General features: G+C 50.8%; 1 protein-coding gene across 3 annotated transcripts in view; it reads left to right on the top strand.

Annotated features, from left to right (window-relative positions):
* STARD9 (StAR related lipid transfer domain containing 9) overlaps window positions 1-21,294 on the top strand; it is a 122,518-nt gene that overhangs the window by 88,383 nt on the left and 12,841 nt on the right. The window contains exons 21-26 of one of the 3 annotated variants that reach the window (XM_030318387.1): window positions 4,619-4,806; window positions 5,261-5,747; window positions 7,712-17,881; window positions 18,068-18,265; window positions 18,685-18,868; window positions 19,215-19,355. In XM_030318387.1, coding sequence (XP_030174247.1) covers window positions 4,619-4,806; window positions 5,261-5,747; window positions 7,712-17,881; window positions 18,068-18,265; window positions 18,685-18,868; window positions 19,215-19,355 — 11,368 coding nt within the window. Of the gene's footprint in view, window positions 1-4,618; window positions 4,807-5,260; window positions 5,748-7,711; window positions 17,882-18,067; window positions 18,266-18,684; window positions 18,869-19,214; window positions 19,356-21,294 lie in introns of those variants that run through there. The other 2 variants (XM_030318389.1, XM_030318388.1) reach the window with 2 other exon arrangements.

The raw sequence follows: 21,294 nt of genomic DNA, 5'->3' as shown, positions 1-21,294 counted from the left end.
GCCAGGGTTCCTGGGAGATTATGATGGCTATTTCCCCTGGTTCCTTCCAGGGAATCTAGCTGCTCTTTTCTTAGGCCAGGAACATTTGCTGGCAGCTGATGAAAAGTCTTGTTCTGACATTGGTGGTGAGGGGTGTTGGATGTAGGGGCAGAGTGCTGCGATGCATGAATAGCAGGCAAGTCCTCACATGTGGGCTACTGAGGATGGAAGGACGAGGCACCAGAGTCTCAGGCAGGAGGACTCCAGTGTTGCGTGACCGGGGGCTCTGTGGGGTGACAGGGAAGGTGGGAGAGGTGACACAGCTGGAACATATCAAGGCCAAGGTGGAGTAAGGAGCTGCTGGAGCTCTTGTTTCATGAGAGTACAGTCATGAGAGGAGGTCTTGTCTTAGGTAAGATTTCTACTGTGGGAAGACGCATTAGAGATCTGTCTTTCCCAGAGTTCAGAGATTTATAGAGAACAGCTCTGCAACTTAATGAGCTGTGAGGTTGAAGAGTTATCTTGGAGTTGGGTAAAGCTCCTTGACATCCTGGAATTATGAAGTAAAAGCTTTGTGGCCTTAAGCAAGTTACTGAGTCTCTGAGCCTAGTCCCTCACCTCTAAGTAAGGATACTACCATCTGTCTCTGGGAGGTCCTCATGATAGGGTTTGAAAGAGCAAGTGCACGTGGAGAGCTCTGCCTTCTGCCTGGCACTCCCAGCCCCGCTGCTGAAGGCCCTTGTGCCAAGCTGCCCAGGTACATAATCTCCCTTTTGTTTTCCTGTCCTCCCACCTCATCTCAGCTGACCCATCCACCCTAGAGAACACTGGTCTTCTCCTGCCTTTTTTTTTTTTTTTTTAACTTTTATTTATTATTGAGAGACAGACACAGAGTGCGAGCAGGGGAAGGGTAGAGAGAGGGGGAGACACAGAATCTGAAGTAGGCTCCAGGCTCCGAGCTGTCAGCACAGAGCCCGACGCAGGGCCCGAACCCGTGAACCATGAGATCATGACCTGAGCCGAAGTCGGACGCTTAACTGACTGAGCCACCCAGCTGCCCCCTTCTCCTGCCTTTTAAAGGTCTTCTCGGGCTTTCTAGCCCCAGGGGCACTGGTGTGACCTTTCAGTAACATCAAGAATGCACCCTTTCATTTGGAGAGGACAGAGAGGGATTGAAGAATCAAGGCCTCTCCCACTTGCTGCCTCCAGTCTTTAGCACCAGCTCCAGGAGTCTGTGGGCTGGGCTGGTCCTACGCAGCTACCATAGTCAGCATCTGTGTGCCAGCCCCTGGTGGAAGTGGGGTGGTATGGGCCTCAAGCCTGTGATTGGGCAGAGGGACCAGGGAGAGAACCCGTGAGAGAGAACACTGTATGTCGTCAGCTGGGCTCCCAGACTGTGTGTGTGGCTGTGTCTCCATAAGAGTCTCCTCTGCTCTGGTGGGCTTAGCTCCAGAGCCTCCCCTTGTCCTAGAATTCTCTTCTCTCATTTTTCTCTCTCGGGGAGCACTCACAGGGAGCCTGCAAAGGTGGAGCTGACTCCAGAGCCAGAGGGGATTGGTCAACCTGTCTCTTTTTATCCCTTGCAGCAGTGACCTGGACCAGAGAGGAGTTTGTCTTTGAAAACTGTTTTCTTTTTTTGCATTTTCCTCTTTGGAATTTTGGGGGCTTAACCTTAAGTGCTTAGAGCCTGGGAGACCCTGTCGCTGCTGCCACTGCCACTGTTGCCTTAGTGAGTACCCGCTGCTGCATTCTGCTGCAGAAGCTGTCAGGCCTCCAAGCAGCTGGGAGAGAGGGCGGGGGAGGGTGTGATGGAGTCCTGGCAGGCAGGTGACCAGGCAGCAGTGGGGAGATGCTGGAGCCACCTAAGATGAAGGGCAGTCATCTGACAGAGACAGAGGTCCTTGGCTGGCAGATAACTGAAGACTTGCCAGTAGTAATAAGCCCGGACATGTAACATAAGGTTGCTTCCCCCACTCCCCCACCCCCAACCTGCTTTCTGGGAACTTGACTGATATGCTTAGCAGAGGAGCCATTTTTATTCTGATGGCGTGTGGCCATCTCAGGTGAATGTGCTGGGTCTATAGTGATCATCTCAGACAGCTTCCCTGTGCAGGTCTTGTTGGTGCATGAAGGAAGCTGCATTGAGTCAGCAGAAGCTAACTGGCTAGCTGCTGCTTCCCTAGGGGAAGGGTAGAGGGAACCCTCTTCTGTGGAGAAGCAAATTGTGAATCTGAGGGTTGTGAGACAGGCAGAGAAGGAAGCTGAATACTCTCTGGGGATTAAGAATAAAGGTACCTCCCCTGCTCCTTGCGTCTGATGGTCTGGACTTTAGCTGAGTTTGTCCAAGACCCTCTTGTGGGCTCATGCTTGTAATTCAGCCATGTCTGTGGTCAGACAAATTTTGGAGCGGTAATCTAGCATGCATACAAACATATGTATAATCTGTTTCCCATTAGCACCTTTTCTCTTTGTGTGGTGTTAACCGGTTTTCTGTTCTAACTGCTGTCCTTAGCCTTTTGCCTCACATATGAACAGAGTGCCTTTCCTCTTTCCTGTATATTCCACTGTGTGTATTTGGCCTTTTGCCCATAGTCAGAGCCAGTCTCCCCCAGGACACACGCACTCAAGTATCTGGGCCTGTCCCAGTTCTTGGGCCCATTGTAGATTGAGTCCCCTCCCAGACTCCTTCCCAGGGAGGAGATTGCCATCGTGTCACTTCGTACCCCCCCCAACCCCCCCCCCCCGCCATCCATCCTTCACTCTCCTCTTAAGGCTGCATTAAGAAGTCTTAATTTCTTCTAAGACAAAAGGCAGCAAACTAGTAAAGAACTAGATAGTTGGTTTGTGTTTTGTTGTTATTTTTACCAGATAGTATTTTAGGGTTTGTGGGCCATACGGTCTCTGCCGCAGCTGCACAAGCAGCCTAGATATAAACACTCATAAACGAATGAGTGTTCCAATAACACTATTCACAAAGATAGGCAACAGACCACATTTGGTTCACAGGCTATAATTTATGGACCTCTGCTTTGATATACCCTCTGTGATTTCATTCTTCTCTACAAAGTAGTAAATTTAAGCTGGGTGAACCCCTCCCCCCCACCCCCCACCTCTGCCCAGAGCAGTGCTCTGACTGTCTAATGTCAAGTCAGTAAATGGGCCTTGAGAGTCAGGGCATCCTTGGACTGGAATGAGTGCTAAGGACTGGCTAAGGGAGAGCAGATGCGGGCTCTTTTGTTAGCCTGTGGCAGCTCCCAAGCCTTTCTAGTCACTCCCTACTCCCTAGGGCCACCACCCTGGAATGCCCATGCAGTGGCTCTTTTAGAAATCTGAACGACAGAGGGGTGCCTGGTGGCTCAGCCGGTTGAGTGTCCAACTTTGGCTCACGTCACCATCTCACAGTTAGTGGGTTTGAGTCCCATGTTGGACTTTGCGCTGACAGCACGGTGTCTGCTTCCAAATTCTCTGTCTCCCTGTCTCTCTGCCCCTCCCTGACTCACACATGCACTCTCCCTCTCAAAAATAAACATTAAGAAGGAAGGAAGGCAGGCAGGAGGGAGGGAGGAAAAGAGAGACAGAGGGAGGGAGGGAGGGAGGGAGGGAGGGAGGGAGGGAGGAAGGAAGGAAGGAAGGAAGGAAGGAAGGAAGGAAGGAAGGAACCTGAATGACGGAGATGGGGAGACCCTGCAGAAACAGCATGTGAGGTCCTTGCATAGGAGGCCATGTGTGACCCTGGGAAAAGCCATGCAGGTAGTAGCTGTCAGTCTTCTGAGGAAGGCTGTGACTCATCCATGGCCACACAGGTACTTGAAGGCAGAATAAAGCATGACTGCAATCCAGAATTCTTTTTAAACTTTGTATTATGGATAATTCCAAATACACTACTAGTGATCAAGTCATGGCTAATCTTGTTTCGTTTATATCCCCACTCCCTTTCCACTTTCCCCTACTGTCCCCCACACTGGATTTGAACAAATCCCAATTTCACCAGTAAATACTTCAGTGTATATCTCCAAAGTTATGGTACAACCTGAAACTCGTGAGCCCTATTCTTGGGCTCATTCACTGAGAATAGCCCTTGAGTGGAGACCAGCCCTCCTCTGGGTCTCAGTGCATATAAATCTCTTTCCTCTAGATTGACTACCTTCTTCCTACTCCCATGTCACAGAGTGTTTCTGTTTCAGAAAACAGAGATGCATGATGAACATGTAGGGGAGTTTCTATTCCCACAGTGGTTGTTGGAGCTTCTGCCTCTACTCTGTTTCCAGCACATTTTGAGCAGATACCTTTTATTCTTTTTTAAAGGCCAAAGCTCCTTGATTTAGCTAAAATGCTTTTGTTTTTTAAAGCTGCTTTACTTTCCTGGTTATTTTCCTTAACTAGAATGAACTTGTGTTTCTGGTAGACTCACAGTCTAAGGATATGCTAGTCTGAGGACCATTCTTCCCTCCTTCACTGTGACATCATGAGCTGCCTGTGACAGCGTGCCTGGGACAGTGTGTGTCTCAAGTTGCTAAAAGTTCAAAGCCCTCTCTGCCCTGTTGAATTCATGGCTCTCTCAGAAAAGCTTAGACTACCACTGGTTTGCCCTGAACTGGGCTTGCATTTCCCTTGGGTAACTTCGGCCCCTCTGTGATAGGAAAGTGCTGGAAGAGCAGAGCGACCAGGACCGCCAGCCACTGGGGGCTGGAGAGGCGCCCCACAGGGCCCCGATTCAGCACCAGCACTACGTGGGGGATTTGAGGCAGCGGATCCTAGCAGGACAGATTAGAGCCAGACAGGAACTGGAGTTGGACCAGGCACACCTCAGCCGGCAAATTAAAGACAGTAGGTGCCCACTGCTCACTGTGTTTGCTTCACCTTCTCATCTCTTCATTTTCATGCTTCCGCATCCTTCTGTATTCTCTCCTTTGTTGCCTTTATGATTTGATGGAATCTTTGGTATTAGGTGTTCTCTCCCCTCTTTTAGAAACCAGGGGCTCTTATGAGGGGCTGGAAGCAAGAATAAGGAAGCGACCTTTCTTATTGCCCCTCAGAGTGATGGACCTCCTGCTCTCTCTTCACGCGCACATTTATTTGTGCTTTGGTGCCTGTCCCAGCATGTGCTAATGCCTGGGGGCTTCCTTCCCTAGCCCTGTGGTAAGGGGGCCTGGCATCCCTCATATCTTGGCCAGGGCTTTCCCTCCATTCAGGTCCAACCACAGCCAGAGTTGTGTGAATCTATGCCACACGGGCAGGGAGAGAGGTGCTGACCTTCTCTCAGGGTGTCTTTGGTTCCCAGACCAGCAGTGGCTGCTCATAGAAGAGCCCCAGCTGGCTGGCTTGCAGCAGCAGCAACAGCAACAGCAACAGCAGCAAGACCACATCGCAGAGAAAGAACTCGAGGCTTGTGTGCGACCTGGTGCTTGGCTCCAGACAGATCTTGAGACTCCGCCTCCCCCACTGGTCCGAAGCCAGAAGAGGGAGGTGCGACTGCAGCTTGGGCGCAGGAACGTGCTTCGGGCAGCACAGAGGGACATCCGGCGAAGAAAAGCCTCCTTCCAGCTAGAGAGAATCATCAAGAAGCAGAGGCTGCTGGAGGCCCAGACAGGACTGGAGCAGCCCAAGGCATTGTGTGGGCTCCAGGATGACCACACCCAGAAGCCCCCATACCGGCTCCCTGGTGCTGGTGCCATGGTCCGAGAATCTCAACACAGAAGCAGACTGACAGATTGCCGTTCTTTGAGTCTCCAGAGGCTCTGCAGCCAGTGTTTGCCCAGGCTACACAGGTACAGCCAGCTGTGGTCACCTGAAATCACTGGCTGAGGTTTACAGCCTTGTTGCCCAGTCAGTGTTCTTCACTTCCCAGTGCCATGGTTTCTCAGTCTGTGAAATGGAAAGATTTGCTTCCTCCTCTTTTTCCCACCACTTTTCCCCTCTTCTTTGTAGGTGACATCTTCTAAGACTTAGGCTTTTCTCTTCTCCCACCCCGAGTGGCAACTCTTGCTACTTTGGTGATATCTTCCAAGTGAGAATCTCAGCCTCATTTTTCACCTGCTCTTTAGACCCTGGCTGTGCACATACATTCCTTGTGTTTGTCCTGCCACCACCTCCCTCTCCTCTTGCCTCACACTGGACTGTGTTCCCACACGCTTCCTTCTCCTCCCTCCCTTCCACCTGTCCTGCCACCTCAAGTGAGCTTCCTCACCCTACCTTCCAACTGGTAAGCTAGTGGAACACTAGCTGATTCCTGGGTCCAATTTGGGATCTTCTTTTTTTTTTCTTTTCCCCTTCACTCCTTATATTCAGTCAAGGTGAGGGTGGAGCAGGGGACTGTGTCTACTTCTCTGTATCCTCCAGGCTTACCTCAGAGCCTTGCCCATAGTATGTGTAGACTTGACGCCTTTTGGTTCTGTTGGCTCACCTCTCTGGTCTTCAGAGTACTAGGCAGGATTTTTTTTTTTTTTAAAGACTTTTATTAAAAATTTTCAAACATAGACTAAGTTGAGAGAATAGTGTCCCTATCACCCACATTCAGGAGTTTCCAACATCTACCATGCTTGCTTTAATCTCCTCTCCTTCCTTTTCCTGATGAAATATTTTTATTTGTTTGTTTTGAGAGAGAGAGAGAGCACGTCCGCGCACAAGTTGGGGAGGGGCAGAGAGAGGGAGAAGAGAATCCCAAGCAGGCTCCACACCACTAGCACAGAGCCCAGTGTAGGGCTCAAGCTCACGAAACTGTGAGATCATGACCTGGGCAGAAAACAAGAGTTGATCACCTCACCAAATGAGCCACCTAGTCTCCCCTCTGATGAAGTATTTTTTTTTTAATTTTTTTTTTTAATTTTTTTTAACGTTTATTTATTTTTGAGACAGAGAGAGACAGAGCATGAACGGGGGAGGGGCAGAGAGAGAGGGAGACACAGAATCTGAAACAGGCTCCAGGCTCTGAGCAGTCAGCACAGAGCCCGAGGCGGGGCTCGAACTCACGGACCGCGAGATTGTGACCTGAGCCGAAGTCGGCCGCTTAACCGACTGAGCTACCCAGGTGCCCCTGATGAAGTATTTTTAAAGCAACTCTTAGATACCATGTCATTTCAATCCTACATCAAGTATACACTTAAAAAAATAAGAGCTTTTCTTTGAACCACATTTCATTATTCACTTAACAAAATTAAGATTAATTATTCGATACAATCCAAAACCTAGGCCATATCAAATTTCTCTAATTGCCTCAAAAATAGGTATTTACAGTTCAAATTAAGATCCAAATAGGATTTACACACTGCATGTGGTTATGTCTTTTAAGTTCCTTTTTCTTTGATTTCATTTTTATTTCTTCATATCACTGATTTGTTAAAAGTGTATCAGTTCTGTAGAATATGATGCTTTATAGGTTTGCCTGTTTGATTCCTTGTGGTGTCATTTAGATGGTTCCTCTCTTCCTCACGCTGCCTATTAAATGGAAGTTTTCCCTAAAGGCATGATTACATTCAGATTCAGTTCAATTTTTTTTATAAGATAAAGAAATTAAGGAACAGAGTGTACCTGGGCCTCTTTGAAGCCAGGGCTATAGTCCACAGTTGCTTTTTGTACCCATAGAGCTTTTCTCTGACTTCAAATGCTAGGGGACAGTGACATTGGCCTAGTTTTTAACCTCTTTTACAGAAAACTAAGTGGGACTTTATATTCCCTTTGTGAGCAGGCAATAGGGCCTTCTACTTTTCTGAGATGGATTTCCTTGTCTCCACAGTATTTTCCTGAGTCAAGATCCCTCCACCATGGTACCTCCTTTGCCTGACCCTACTGACCAAATGTCAGAGACAATTCCATCGGAAGAATATTTGCCCCAGGCTGCTTCTTACCCTCCAAGGACAGGGCATTTCAGCAAGAATGCCCTCTGTTCCTCAGGCAAGGGGCATCTCTGCAAAGCCAGGGGGGCCTTGGCAAGGAAAGGAGCCTCAGCCTCAGGCACCTGTCTCACTGTGAGTTCTGAGTCTGCCAGCATCCAGGAAATGGAGAGCATGGGTAACCAGCCCTGTTGGATGGTGTCCCAGAGCTTAGCATCTCTTGACCATTCAGCTAACAAGCTAAAGCCAAAGGATGAGCCAGAAGCACTCAGCCCTTCCACCTATACCAGGAGGGGTAGGGGACTAGCAGACTCTGACCACACACGATCAGGGTGGCGTAAAGAAGGGAACGTTGGGACCCACAAGACTGCTAAGGGAGCCAGATGCAGTTCCTCACATCCCTGTGGACCCAGACAGGCATCTGGGCATGGAAAGGCAGCCAAGACTTTCTGGGTAGAATCCAAACCACCTTCTTCAAGCAAGGCATCAAAAAGGCAGGAGAGGGTGCTGGTAGCTAGGGCCAGAGACATTGTCAGAAATTCCTCTTGTTTGCCTCATGGCAGCTCTTTGAGGAGGCAGCACAGTGCAGGAGACCCAGATTCCACATCCTCACTCACCGATTGCAGCCCAAGAGTGGATCTTGTAAGAGAGAAAGATGGTGACTTATCTGATGCGGATAGCAGTTACTCAGTGGATTCTCTCTCCTATGTCTATGCCAAAGCCCAAATGGAGCCGCTGAAGCCAGAGGACCTCCAGGGGAAGGAACAGGATCTCCCAGAGTCAGAGAACTCTGAAAGTGATGACAGCCAAATATCTGAGGACTCGCTGGCTGAGAAAGGATATGAAAGCCCGCCAGACAGCTCAGGGAGCAGTTATCTCACCAACCACCACGGCCACCCCAGAGCCAGAGCTAAAGTCCCTGTGAGGGGCTTCACCATGTCCTCAGACAGTGAACTATTCACCCAAACTTGCAAGAGCTTTTCCCTGGATAGCCTGATTGATGCCAAGGAGGAACTGGGGGAAGATCAGCAAGAGCCTTTCTTCAGTTCAGCTGATGAGATGCCCGCAGAGACATTTTGGCACCTGCAGACCTCCAGTCTGCCAATAGTGGACCAGGAGGCAATGTGCAGGCTTGGTTCCATCAACCATAGGACAGGAACCAGGCTGGATGCCATCCTGCCAATGAGCAGTTCATTTTACCTTGGCCCCCCACCCCAGCCTCACTGTGAACAACCTGAGTCGGAGGTAGAGGTGAGCTCCTCTGAACAGGCAAACACACTCCAAGGCCTGCAGCTTTCAAGAGGGAGCCCTCTGTTGTCCATGGATTCCTGGTTTTCCTGTGACTCTAAGATCAATTCCAGCAGCCCTTCAGGAATAGTGGGTTCCTTATGTCCGAGTCCTGATTTCCAGGAATTTCAGCCCCAGGGTCAGGAGAGGCCTGGACAATGGCAAAATATGGAAGAACTTAAGCCATCAAGGGCAGAAACACTCCTGCCTTATAACTCCAAAGTACCCCAAGGCGGCACTGAGCTGCCTTGCCATGTAAGAGGTGTGTACACAATCCCTGCCTCTGATACATCCAGGCTGTCATTCTGGGGGTCGTACAGCCTTCTTCAGCCACGAGTTGCTGGCATCTTTCGAGCCAGAGGTACCCCTGATACAGCCCAGCAGGGCAACTTGGAAGCATCCAACACCTCTAGCCTATCAAGTGTTTTGGCTGCCTCTGCCGCCTCATTAACTCATGTAGGCAGTGCACCTGAGAGGGACTGGGCTGCCCTTCAGCAGAAGTACCTCCTTGAACTGTCTCATCCTGTTCTGGAGGCTGTGAGAGAGCCCAGGCCAGCTTTCCCCTCCCTTGAAGAAGACTCCACTTCCTTGACCCAAGCTTCTGGCAAAGAAACAGATACTGTCTTGCCAGTTGGTTTTGGGGTATCCAGCAGTCTGCATTTCAGCACCTTTCCTCTCCATTTTTCCAAAATTAGGCATTTGAGAGCGGAGAAAGAAAAGGACAGTCTGAACGCTGAGATAGAAGGTACTTCAGATTTCCTTACAACTAGAGAGAAGGAGGTGAGTCATAGTGGCACTTACTCAGCAGATGTAGAATCATTGACTTCAGGAACTATAAATGCACCAGTCTTTGTAGCCGAGAACAAGGTGGCAAATTCCATGACACAAGCACGTGAAGACAAGCAGAACAGTTTGGAAGAGTCTTCACAGAGTAATGGGAAGCCTGAACTGATGACTTCCTCTGATGAATGTTTCTTCCTCAAGAGCCCTTGTCACAGTAATGTCACCATAGCCACTAAAGAAAACCATGGGCCCCGGGGCTGGGCTCCTCTCAGAAAGAATAGTGCAGGCCAGGAGGGGCACTTAAGTCACAGCAGCTGCCTGCCCCTCCAGGAGGAGAAGGTGAATTATCAGGAGAGCTCCAGGGAAGTGGTTGGAAGGCAAACTAGCGTTTCATTCGCGTCAGGTCCAGAGCCATACCCCCACTCTGCTGCCTGGAATCCATTCCTGTCTTCCTTGAAGCCACCCCCCTTGGAGACATTCTATGTGACCAAAAGCCGGGATGCCCTGACAGAAACTGCCTTAGAGATTCCGGCTTGCAGAGAATCAAGAGTGCCTTCCCCACCCCCCAGGGAAGCCTGGGGCTTTGGTCATGACCACCAGGTTCTCCACAATGTTTATGTGAAGAGTAATTTGCCAGTGCTGTTACAAAACCACAATTCCAAGATTCCCTCATCTCAGCAGGTCACAGCAGGGAGGCCAGTTCATCTGAACACCAAGGAAGTTATCAGAAAAATGGGGAAATGCCCTGGGAATACTGAAGAAGAAAGCCATAATTCAGTTTATCTTTTTGTTGGTCAGAAGAGACATTTTCTTTCATCTAGCACAAAAGTATGTGAATTTGAAAATCAAGTTGGAATTTTAAATGAACACAGTCTTTCAGCACTTGAGGAAAAAGAAAAGGCCACAATACAATCCTATTGCAATGTTTCCTCAAACCATTGTAGGTCTGGGAGGCCTCTCCTTGTTTGTGAGTCTGAGGCAGATGGGGAAGAAGAGCAGGATCACCATGTAGTCCTAAGACAGACCCAGGAGTTTGATATGAACAGACAGCTTCCTTCCGGGGCCAGGTCTGATTTCATCTATAAAACCATCAATTTAGCCCTTGACAACGACATGCTGGGGGAAACTGCTGTTTCTTTGCAGTCTAAATCAGTATGTCATAGAGTAAGAGGCCCAGAGATGATGGCCCAAGATGAGAGTCCAGCCCACAAGGGTGGGGGGAAAGCAGAGGGGAAGAGTGAATCTGGGCTTCTTGGGAAATCTCTCCATTCCAAAGGCTGCTCAAAAGAGTTTAAGCTTCCACAGACAGAGTCTACATATGAAAGATTCCGGTCAGTTATAAGCTCTCAGGAAAAAAACCTGAGTGAATGCAAGGGCTCTGGAAGATCACAAGAAACGTTAAACCCCAAAGAAGAACCTTCTGGAAGAAAACAGAATAAAAGAGTTAACAGTGCTGATGAAATGGCCAGGCTAATTAGGAGTGTAATGAAGCTGGAAAATGGCATCTTAGAAATTGAATCCAAGCAAAATAAGCGGCTGTATGCTCCTCCCACACAGGGAGTCAGTAAGGAGTCTGTGTTCCAGGACCAGAGGGACCGGGAGATGGCTGACTGTGACCTGAGGTCAGGCAGCTCTGGAAACCACCTGTCTTTCAAGGATCAGCCATCTTCTCCAAAACAGATAGATGATATTACCTTTAGGGATAGTGAAGCTGGAGAAATGGAGGTTAACAATAGCATTGGGAAAGGTCCCCAAGTCCGAAAAATTATCTTGAGCCCCTTCAAGTTAAGGGAATGTATACAAGACATTAAGTTTATGACAGAGCACACTCCCCCAGCTGTATTAGACAGACCATCCTGGGACACTTGTGATTGCATAGGGACATGTACAGCTGGTAGAGGGTTTGCAGACACTTGCGGTAATCCAAGAACTGAGGCATTGGCTAGTGCTCTGCCTTCGCAGCCCAGATTGAAGATGTCTTCTGAGAAGGAGAGCGAGGCAGGGAATGCATCTGCATGCCCCAGAGGGCAGCCCTGTAGCTTGGGAGGTCTTGAGGAACTGGAAACTGTGAAAGATTTTCAGGAGAGCCAAGTTGCCAAACATGTAAGTAGTTCTAAGCAAAAGGGGCCAAAAGCTCAAGGCCGAGTTGAGGAAATGATTGTGCGAACGGGAGGGAGCCTACTGGAGGAAGACAAAATGGTCTCATGGACTCAGAAAGTTCCTAGCCCAAGCCCACATTGTGTGAGCACATCTTTTAGCCAGGAGACTGGCCCATTGCTGAGCCAGCCAGATTCCTCTGTGGCTCCTCACAGAGACCTGAGTGGTACCTTGCCTTTGGATTCTGCAAGGCTACCAAGAAACTATCTTCACGCATGTGATACTGTACACATTGACTATGTGCTGGATCCCACGATGTTCAAAATGACTGACAGTCCCTTGGTAACTGGAGCAGGGCGTCAAGACCAGAGTGGAGAGCCCCGAAGCTATAGCCCTCAGGGAGATGTTAGAGGGGGCTTTTCCTTGGCACACACTGCTTGGTGTGAGTCTGTGATAGCTACGGCCATGGCATCTCATGGTCAGTTCCATGTACCAGAGAGCATTTCCCTGGGGGCAGAGAGCAGGAGATCAGCAAGCACTCAAGATGAAGGAGGGGACCTCAGAAGCATCGTGATGGGCTTGAGTCCCAGGGAGAGTTTTGCTTCTGAAGCTGAGGCAGCTGTGCAAAGAGGATCAGAAAGAGCTAGTCCCCTGAAAAGGGGATTTAGCCCACTTGAAAAGACCAGCTGCCTCTTAGAAGAGGGTAACAGTCAAGGCCAGCAGGCTAAGCAGAAGGCAGAGAAGGAGGCCAAGGACCTCAGTCCTGCTGGTGGTGCTTTCTCAGCACCTGTGTCCCTGCCAAGGGTGCCTCACCCAGAGCACTGTGCTCATACATCTACGGACCTGGCTGTGTTAGAGGAGATCAGACAAGCAAAGGCCCAGGGAAAGCAGCTTCATGGCTTAGGGGCTGATGGCAATGTTCTTCCTTACTATGTGACTTTATTAGAACCTGAACATTCTTCAGGGGCCCGTGGTAGGCCTCAGTGTCCACAAAGGGACCAGTCGGTGTCAGATAGGACCAGGAATGAGGATGAAGCACAAGGATTTTATGTGACATCTCGCTCTGCTGAACCAGGACATCTGTCGACTGATGAGGCCACACCCCTCCCTACAGACAGCTTTCAACAGCTGCCCAACACTGAAACTAAAACAGGGCCACGGCATCCCTCACAAACTTCCTCCCATGCAGCCCCTGTTCCAGGCAAAAGCCATTGTACTGGAGAACGGAGACATTTTCTGGGAGCTGGTGAACAGTTTGTATGTCACTGTAGCTCTTCTGAAATCATGGAGAAAAAGAAAAAAGCAACCAGAACACCTTCCTCTGCTGATCCTGTGAGCTCAGACAGTTTTCCTTCCACACTGGTAGTGGACTGGAGGGTAAGGTCAGAGAAGGCAGTGGCTGCCTTATCTTCTTGGGCCCCTTCTGGTGATCCTGGCATGATTTCGTGTGGGGGAAGCCAGTTAGCTCAATGGGAGACTGCAGAAGGCACACGCCCTGGTGGTCAGGAGACCAACCCAGTGCATCACGAACCTAGAATTCTAGATACCACTTGTGGTGGAGGTTCAGGTAATTTCTCAGTGGCTGCACAGGGAGGAGAAACAACCTGTTCTGAAAGTGGGCTTGTGACCTGTGATGTTCAGAATTCTGTCAGCCTCTCAGGACGTACCCAAGACCATGACCGGTGCTTTGAGGCTTCCATTGGCTTAGAGGAAGGGGGGGCAAGTCCCAAACAGGGTACCATCCTGCCTGGAGCCCCAAGAAGGGCTGATACAGAAGCTCCTTCACAGCACCATGTGAAGTGGGAGGAGAGCGATGACTGTGGGCTGGCAGAAGCCTGCAGCCCAGCAAACAGTGCCAGCAGCAAACATCCTAGACCGACTCCATTGCCAGATCAAAGACCTAGCCCTGATTCTGAAGTTCAGGAGGAGTCCCAGTGCAGACATCCACAGGAAACTTTAGACTGTGTCGTCATCTCAGGGAGCATGGAAGGCAGCAGGGCTCTTAGTCCACCTAGGGGGCAGGAAGACAGTGGAACATCACCTTGCTGGCATCTTTGCAATCCTCAACCCATGGATTCTCGTGCCTGTGCATCCCCGTCCTATACTTTATCGTGTTACAGAGACGGTGACCTGAGGAAGAGGAGTGCCAAGACTGCCCTACATACTCTCCAGCCACCCTGCATAGTATCTTCCAGAGCCTGTGGAATGGATGAGACAGCAGAAAGCTATTCCAGGGAACCTGAAGTGCTCTGGACTCCTGGCCTTGAGCCCAAAGGCATTCGTGTAGTATTTGCACCAGCAGACATCAGGTCTTGGGAGCCTTCCGCTTCCGCTCCTGTCCTATCTCTGGCTCAAGAGGGCAGCTCCCCTTCTGCCCCTGATGTGATGACATGTTCCTTGAGCCACTCAGTGGCTGATGGAAGCTCAAGGTCAGGAGAGGATCCTGAGAAAAAGGTTGCTGAGAAGAAAGCCAGCCTAGAGCCTGAGGCTACCTTTTCCTCTGCAGACATGTACTCTGAGCCACTGAGGGAATTTCAGGATAGCTCTGTAGGTGGCCAGAATGCACAGGACTCTCAAACCAAGCCAGAACCACCTTTAACAACTGGGAGACCATACACCCTGAATTTAAGTGAAGGGTCTATTGAGAGTGAGCTTCTGGGGGAACCTCAGCATGGATGTTTAGAAGATGCCATCCAGTGCCTTCCAGAAAAAACACAACTTTCCACTGAGTCCAGAGATCACAGTGGATTGGATCCCCAAGCCAGGTTTGTAGCAAAGTTAAAACACATTTCTAGGCACCAAGCTGACAGTCCCTGGGATGAGGAAGAGCAGCAGAGACACCAGGCTTCAGGTGGTCGGGAAGAGCCTGCCCAGGGCAGGAGCTCCCAACCTTCCCATGAAGGTGGGTTGGACAGCTGTCGAATTATAGATGCAGGCAGAGAGGAAGCATCTGTAGCCCATCTCTCTGTGTCCAAGATGCTTTCATCAGGCTTTGAAGACTCAGCCTCCATGCCTTTGGGGCAGAGTGGAGCCCCATGGCCCACACCCCAGAGCCCTGGCCTGCCTGCCTCTGGCAGGGAGCAGCTGGCTCCCCATCATGGGTGCTCACTTCCTGTGATTTCAGTCTTTTCTGGCCCCAAACACTCCAGGTCCTCCCCCAGACCACAGTTCTCTGTGGTCAGCTCTTCCCGGTCTCTTCAGGAGCTGAATTTGAGTGTGGAGCCTCCTTCCCCCACAGATGAAGACACACAGGAGCCTAACAGATGGTGGACTCCACATCCCAGGGGTCATTTCAAAGGAAAGTCAGCAGCAGGAACATCTCTGAAAGCTGAGGGCTGCAGTCAGAAAGCCTCATCTAACTGGGACATGAGCACTGCTGGTCAGCAGCCCCCACAACCTGCCAACCCTCCTTACCCAAAGTCCTCAGATCTTTCTTGCATGCCAATCCCTGACTTCATGACAGGCTGGACATCTAGTACTCTGGAAGAGTCCTGGCAGGAAAATCCAGAGAAGTGGCACTCTAGGGTAGAGAAAGGAACGTTACACTTTGGCTCCAGGGACATCAATCCCTACATCCTCTCCTCACGTCCAGAGGGTCCTGTGCACATTGGCTGGAAGCAGTATGTGTTTGGCAGTGCCGCGGATGTCTCTTGTACCCAGGGCCCGATACCATCAAGCATGGCCCATTGTTCAAGCATGGACGATGGCCTGGAAGACCAGAACTCTCCGCTCCACTCCCACCTCAGCACCTATGCCAATGGCCGGGACCTGGGAAGCACACAGAGCAGCATTAGAAATGCCCAAGGTTCACATGAAGCCTGGGAAGTATGGGGCTCCTCATTTGCCTTGGGGAGCCCCCACATCCTGAACACCCCTGAAGGAACAATCCCCAGTAAGGGTCCTGACAAGAGAGCCCAGACCCTGGGCACTCCTGATGAAGCAGGCTGTCTGAGGAGTAGGCCCCTGTTGGCAGAAGAAAATGCTGCAGGTCCAGTAGATGAGATTATGCTTCTGTATCCGTCAGAGGCATGTGGCCCTGTGGGGCAGTCCAGGATGAACACCTTGGAGCAGGGCACACAGACCCTGGGCTGCAGTGTCTGCTGGAGCTCCACTGACATCTCTGCTCAGCCAGAAACAAGTGCAGTGCCAGGCTCTGGTCTGGTCTCCTGGACTAGCATGCACAACCTGTCTCTCCACCTCTCACAGCTGCTACACAGCACCTCGGAGCTGTTAGGGAGTTTCTCCCAGCCAAGTGTGGCTGAAAAGGAGCGGAACGTCAAGAGGGAGTCCCCAGATGAGATGACCCAGGCCCTAATGATGGACTGCTGTACTCAGACCACCATGGATGAGGGCATCCAAACTGAACTGGCCTTACCACCTCTGCGCCTTCCAACCCCAGAGGCCAACCCTCAGGAGGTCAATGTGGTCCTTGAAGTGCTGGGCTCAGATATCCCCATCATGTCTCAAAAAAAGGGACATGTCACAGGGACCCTTCAGAGGAGAGAGTCAGAGGAAACTGCATGGAAAATGGCAGGGCGCTCAGAATCTCAGGAAGAAAGCCCCCACTTCGGGCCCCAGAGCTTTCCAGCACCCGCATACCACTCGAGGCTTCAGAAAGCCCACTTTGGGCAGAACCTCCCTTCTGTGATCCCTCAGGCTTCCCTTAATGCCTCCCTGCCTCCCAGCATCCAGGCAGAGGAGCCCTCCTGCCTGGCTGTCAACAGCCCCAGCCTCAAAGGCTCCCACTCCCCAGGGCCCTGCCCCAGTCCTGCAGAGTCCATGGGGAATCCTAAGGTCCAGAAGGAGCTGGGCACCGTGGGTACCTTGTTGGTAGACAGGGCCTCCTCCCCAATACTCACGCTTAGTGCCAGCACCCAAGGATTGGAGCTGTCCCCAGTTTGTTTGTCTCTCACAGCCCCCTCAGCTTGTCCTCTTGAAGGCCGCCAGAATTTTGTCTCCAGTCCAGACCTTTTCCTTGATTCCCCCAGGCCTCCAGTGGATAATTATTCTCAAATTGTTAATGAGTCCGGTGACTCCCAAAGAGTGGGGGCTCCATGTGGGGAAGGTGGAAGTCCCTTAGAAAGGAGTGATAGCAGTTTGCTCCTTGAGGTGAGGTCCCCGGTCAGTCCACCACATATCCCAAAACTCCAAGTCTGTTTCATAGAGCAGCCCCTTCAGCCGCTTCAGCCCAAGACCACCACCTTGGTCCAAAGCAGACCACCACCACCCTCACTGAGGAGCCAGAGTCCGAGTCTGGCTGATGACTTCGTGCCTGAGGACGTGGCTTCCTTGGAGTGTGGCTCGCTGAGCAGTAGGGAGCCAAGTGAATGGCGGAGCAAGACAGAAAATGAGGGTGAGCCACAACCCACTCTGGACTTTTCCTCTTCAAGAGGAGGCCTTCATCACCTCAGACCCTGCCCTGTTTCTGAGTTGACTGCTACTGCAGGGCTCCAGGGTCCCACTTTGAGCCCTACCTGCCAATCTGAGGTGCTACTGTGCTCCAGTTCCCGGGTATGCATGGCCGCTGAGGCCCAGCATCACGGCCTGAGGGACTCCTCAGTGCATAACAAAGTCAGTCATTGGAGCGGGGTTCAGGATGGCTCTCCTGGGGGGCTAGGTATGGAGTCACTGGGAACCAGGTGTGATCTTAGCTCTGGAAAACAGGGACAGAAGCCCCTACAATTTCCTGACAACCAGAGCCAGGATCCTGAGTGGTCCCAGAGGGAGCAGATCCCCTTGCAGATTGGGGCCCAGAACCTCTCACTCAGCACAGAGCTCACAGAAGCGAAGTTGCACCACGGCTTTGGGGAGGCCGATGCCCTGCTGCAGGTGCTGCAAAGTGGGACAGGGGAGGCACTTGCTGCTGAGGAGCCTCTGCAGTCCACCTGGGAGGAGGTCTTTGCCCGGTAAGTGCCCCCAGCCTGGCATGAAAGGGCAAGGGGTGGGCTGAAGGAGAACCACAGAAGGCTAATAGCTGGCTGTTCCTTTCTCCCCTGCTCAGCTCTGGGATCTTCCGGGGCTCAGAGATAGATCTTAAGATGGAGAAGGGCATTCAGGGCCAGCTTCAGTGAATCAATCACATTTTGTCTCAGGCAAAAACAAGCCATTGAGGCCCTCCGGAGAGAGCGAGCTGAACGACTTCAGAACTTACACCAGACACGGAACCTCAGCCCCCAGAAACAACTGAGCCTCCTGCCCAACAGGGATCTCCCCACCTGGGACCTCGGCCTACCCAGCAGGCGCCGAGAATACCTGCAGCAGCTGAGGAAGGATGTTGTGGAAACTACAAGGTATGGACCAGGACCCTGCAGAGAGCAGATTGTGTATGGAGTGGGAGGGCTGTGGGGGGCAGGGCCTGGAAAGCGGGGGCTGCAGCTTCCTTTGGACAGGAGTGATTCCAAGAGTGGGTCCTACGTTCCTGTGGGCAGGTGGAGGCAGCTCGGGGAGAATGGGTCAAAGGGAAAAAGGAGGATGTGGGAGGGAACAGGGTAGGGGCAGAGCTCATGGGAGAGGGTGGACAGAGCAGCTGTGACCTTCTGTGTAAGACAGCAGGCCTGAACCTCAAAATGGGTGGTAAAACCAAACTGGGCAAAGAGGATGGGTCCTTCAAGAGGATGGTGTTGAATAGGTCTGGGGTAAGCAGGCCAGGGCCGTCACCCATGCACCCACCATGTTAGAAGACATCTCGCCACCCTGTGGTCTTCCTTAGGAGCCCAGGGTCGGCATCACGGTCTGCTCACCCTGCCTCAGACATAGCGCTGATGCTGCAAGAATACCAGCGCGCCCGCGAGGAGGCCAAGGTGGAGATTGCCCGGGCCCGGACCCGGCTGCAGGAGCGGACCGAGCAGGAGAAGCTGAGAATCCGCCAGCAGATCATCTCCCAGCTACTGAGGGTGGGGCATGGGGCAAGCTAGTGATTCTGGGTGGGCCAGGAGCCTGGGAAAGATGCCAGACCGGGTCAGCCTTCGCCCGGGCTGCCTTGGAGTCCTGGGATGTAGCCTTTGGAGGAAGGTGTTGGACTCCTAGTGCCAGCTCAAAGCTGTGCTCGCTCTTTTTACTTGTCACCCTCCTCTGACTGGCTCCTGTCCCCAGGCCAAAATCTGGGAGGAGGCTGCTTTGGTTTAGAGTTGGGGTAGGTATGTGGGGAGGCACTGGGGAGGTGAGGAGGGGTGGTTTCAGGGGAGGAGGGGATAGAGAAGGTGTACCAGCAGCTGGTTGCCAGCCATCCGTCCTTGTAAGGAAGAAGAAAAGCTGCACACACTGGCTGCCTCCAGCTCCCTGTCTGCCAGCTCCAATGGAAGCCTCTCCTCTGGTCTTACCTCTGGCTACAACAGCAGCAACGCCTTATTGTCGGACCAGCTCCAGTCCCCAGACAGTGTGGTGAGTGGGCAGATACTAACAATGAGCCACAGGCCAGAGCCACTGAGACAGGAGTTGGAGCAGGAAGTTCTGCCTCCCGGAGGCTGTCGCTGACTTGAACCCTTCTCGTGGATGATGGATAGGCTTTGTCTCTCCCTTAGTTTTGCCTCCTTCTCCCTGTGTGTTCATTCAACATGTGTTTATTTTGTAGGTACTATTTTAGGCACTGGGGATAGAGCAGTGAGCAAAAAAGTTTTTCTTAAACCGTTAGAGGGATATGCACAGATTATTGTAAGATTATTTAAGCACTGTTGCAGTAAGTTACATGAAGAAGGGGTTCTAAGCCAATATAAAATGGGATCTGATCTGGAAGGTCAGCAAAGATGCTCTGAAGAGAGTGTGTTTAAAGTGACACCAGAAGTGTGAGAGGCAGTTAACAGAGCAGAAGCTTAGTGTAGTATGTCAGGTGTCAGGAGAGATGGGGGGTTGGGTGGGGAACATAGCCTTCCAGGCAGAGGTCTTGGTAAGTGAGGCCTCAGGGAGGAAGAGTTTGAGGAACTAAAAGAAAGCTAGCATGGCTGGAATATGGTAAGAAAGGAGAGTGACTTGAGGAAGGACTAGAAAAGGCCAGATCACGTAGACTCTGCTGCAAATTCAGGCCCCTTTCGGATTGATGTTACTTCCCAGAAGCTGCTCTAAAGCCTTGAAACCAGGGGAGCAGGATGATGAGGTTATAGGAGAGGGGACTGGGCAGCTGTGGGTGGACCGGCAATGACCACAGCAAAGCCTGCTGAGAGCTGCCCATTGCCGGGTGGGAGCCCTGCTAGTGACAACGAGCACAGGGGCCCAGGGGGGTGCCCTGGACAGAGCACATTCACTGGACACAGAGGAAGGGCGAGGGTGGAGTCAGAAACAACACACACTTTTTTTTTTGGCCAGAGCAGCTGAAGGGGCAGTGATGGTGACTGTGAGGCACTGGGGGAGGACAGGTTTTGTGGGGAAGGTCATGAGTCTAGTTTGGGACTTACTGGCTTTGAAGTCTCTGTGAGAAATGCAAAGGGAGCAGTTGGAAACACAGGTTTATCACAGGTAAGATCTGGCCAGGGATATAAAATTTGAAATTCGCTTTATAGTAAAACTTCACTAGTATTCAGACAGTAGCAAAGGATATACGATGCCAAGTTCGTCTTTCTCCTGTTGCCCTGCTCAGAACCAATCTTCTATCCCAGTACCGTGTGGATTTCTGGAGGTATTCTGAATATGTTGTATGTCTTTCTATAAGAATGTGCATATTAAAAATTTTTTCTTTTTTTTAATGTATTTTTTCTATATTTTAATTTTTAAAATTTTATTTATTTTGTTACATGCATATTTTTTTCTTTTTCCCTTTTTTTAGATTTTATTTTTAAGTAATCTGTACAACCCCAGGATCAAGTGTCGCATACTCTTCTGACTGAGCCAGCCAGGCGCCCCCATGTTTTTTCTTTTTTTTAAATCTCTCCCTCTCTCTCTCTCTCTCTCTCTCTTTTTTTTTTTTATAATGTTTGTATCTTTCTAAAGCACATGAATGGCAGCAAAAGTGACCTGCTTTGTCACTTTTCTTCCTTAAGAATGTCTTTTGGACACCATTGCACACCACAAAATCTGCTGCTGACTTATTCTTTTTAACAGCTGAATACTTAGTGTTTCTTTTTTCTCTTTTATTGTATGGTTTTAAATGTGATGTTTTGCATAGGTAATCTTTTCCTATGGTAGAAAAGACAAAAAATTATGTATACCTATCTCTAAAGGTAACTAGGGAAGTACCCGCCCCTAGCAACAGACAACCCGGTCCTTTTCCCTTGCCGCCCCCAAAGAAATAGCACTATTGTGTTGGGGGAGCCCTCCTAGAGTATCTTAATGCTCATGGAATAAAGCATATCATGCCACTTCAAGGTATCTTGGAGCTCTTTCTACATGA

Source organism: Lynx canadensis, chromosome B3 (genome assembly GCF_007474595.2).
Source record: "Lynx canadensis isolate LIC74 chromosome B3, mLynCan4.pri.v2, whole genome shotgun sequence".
NCBI lineage: Eukaryota > Metazoa > Chordata > Mammalia > Carnivora > Felidae > Lynx > Lynx canadensis.
Note: the sequence above shows the minus strand (reverse complement) of the source record. Positions and strands in the feature narration are given on the sequence as shown.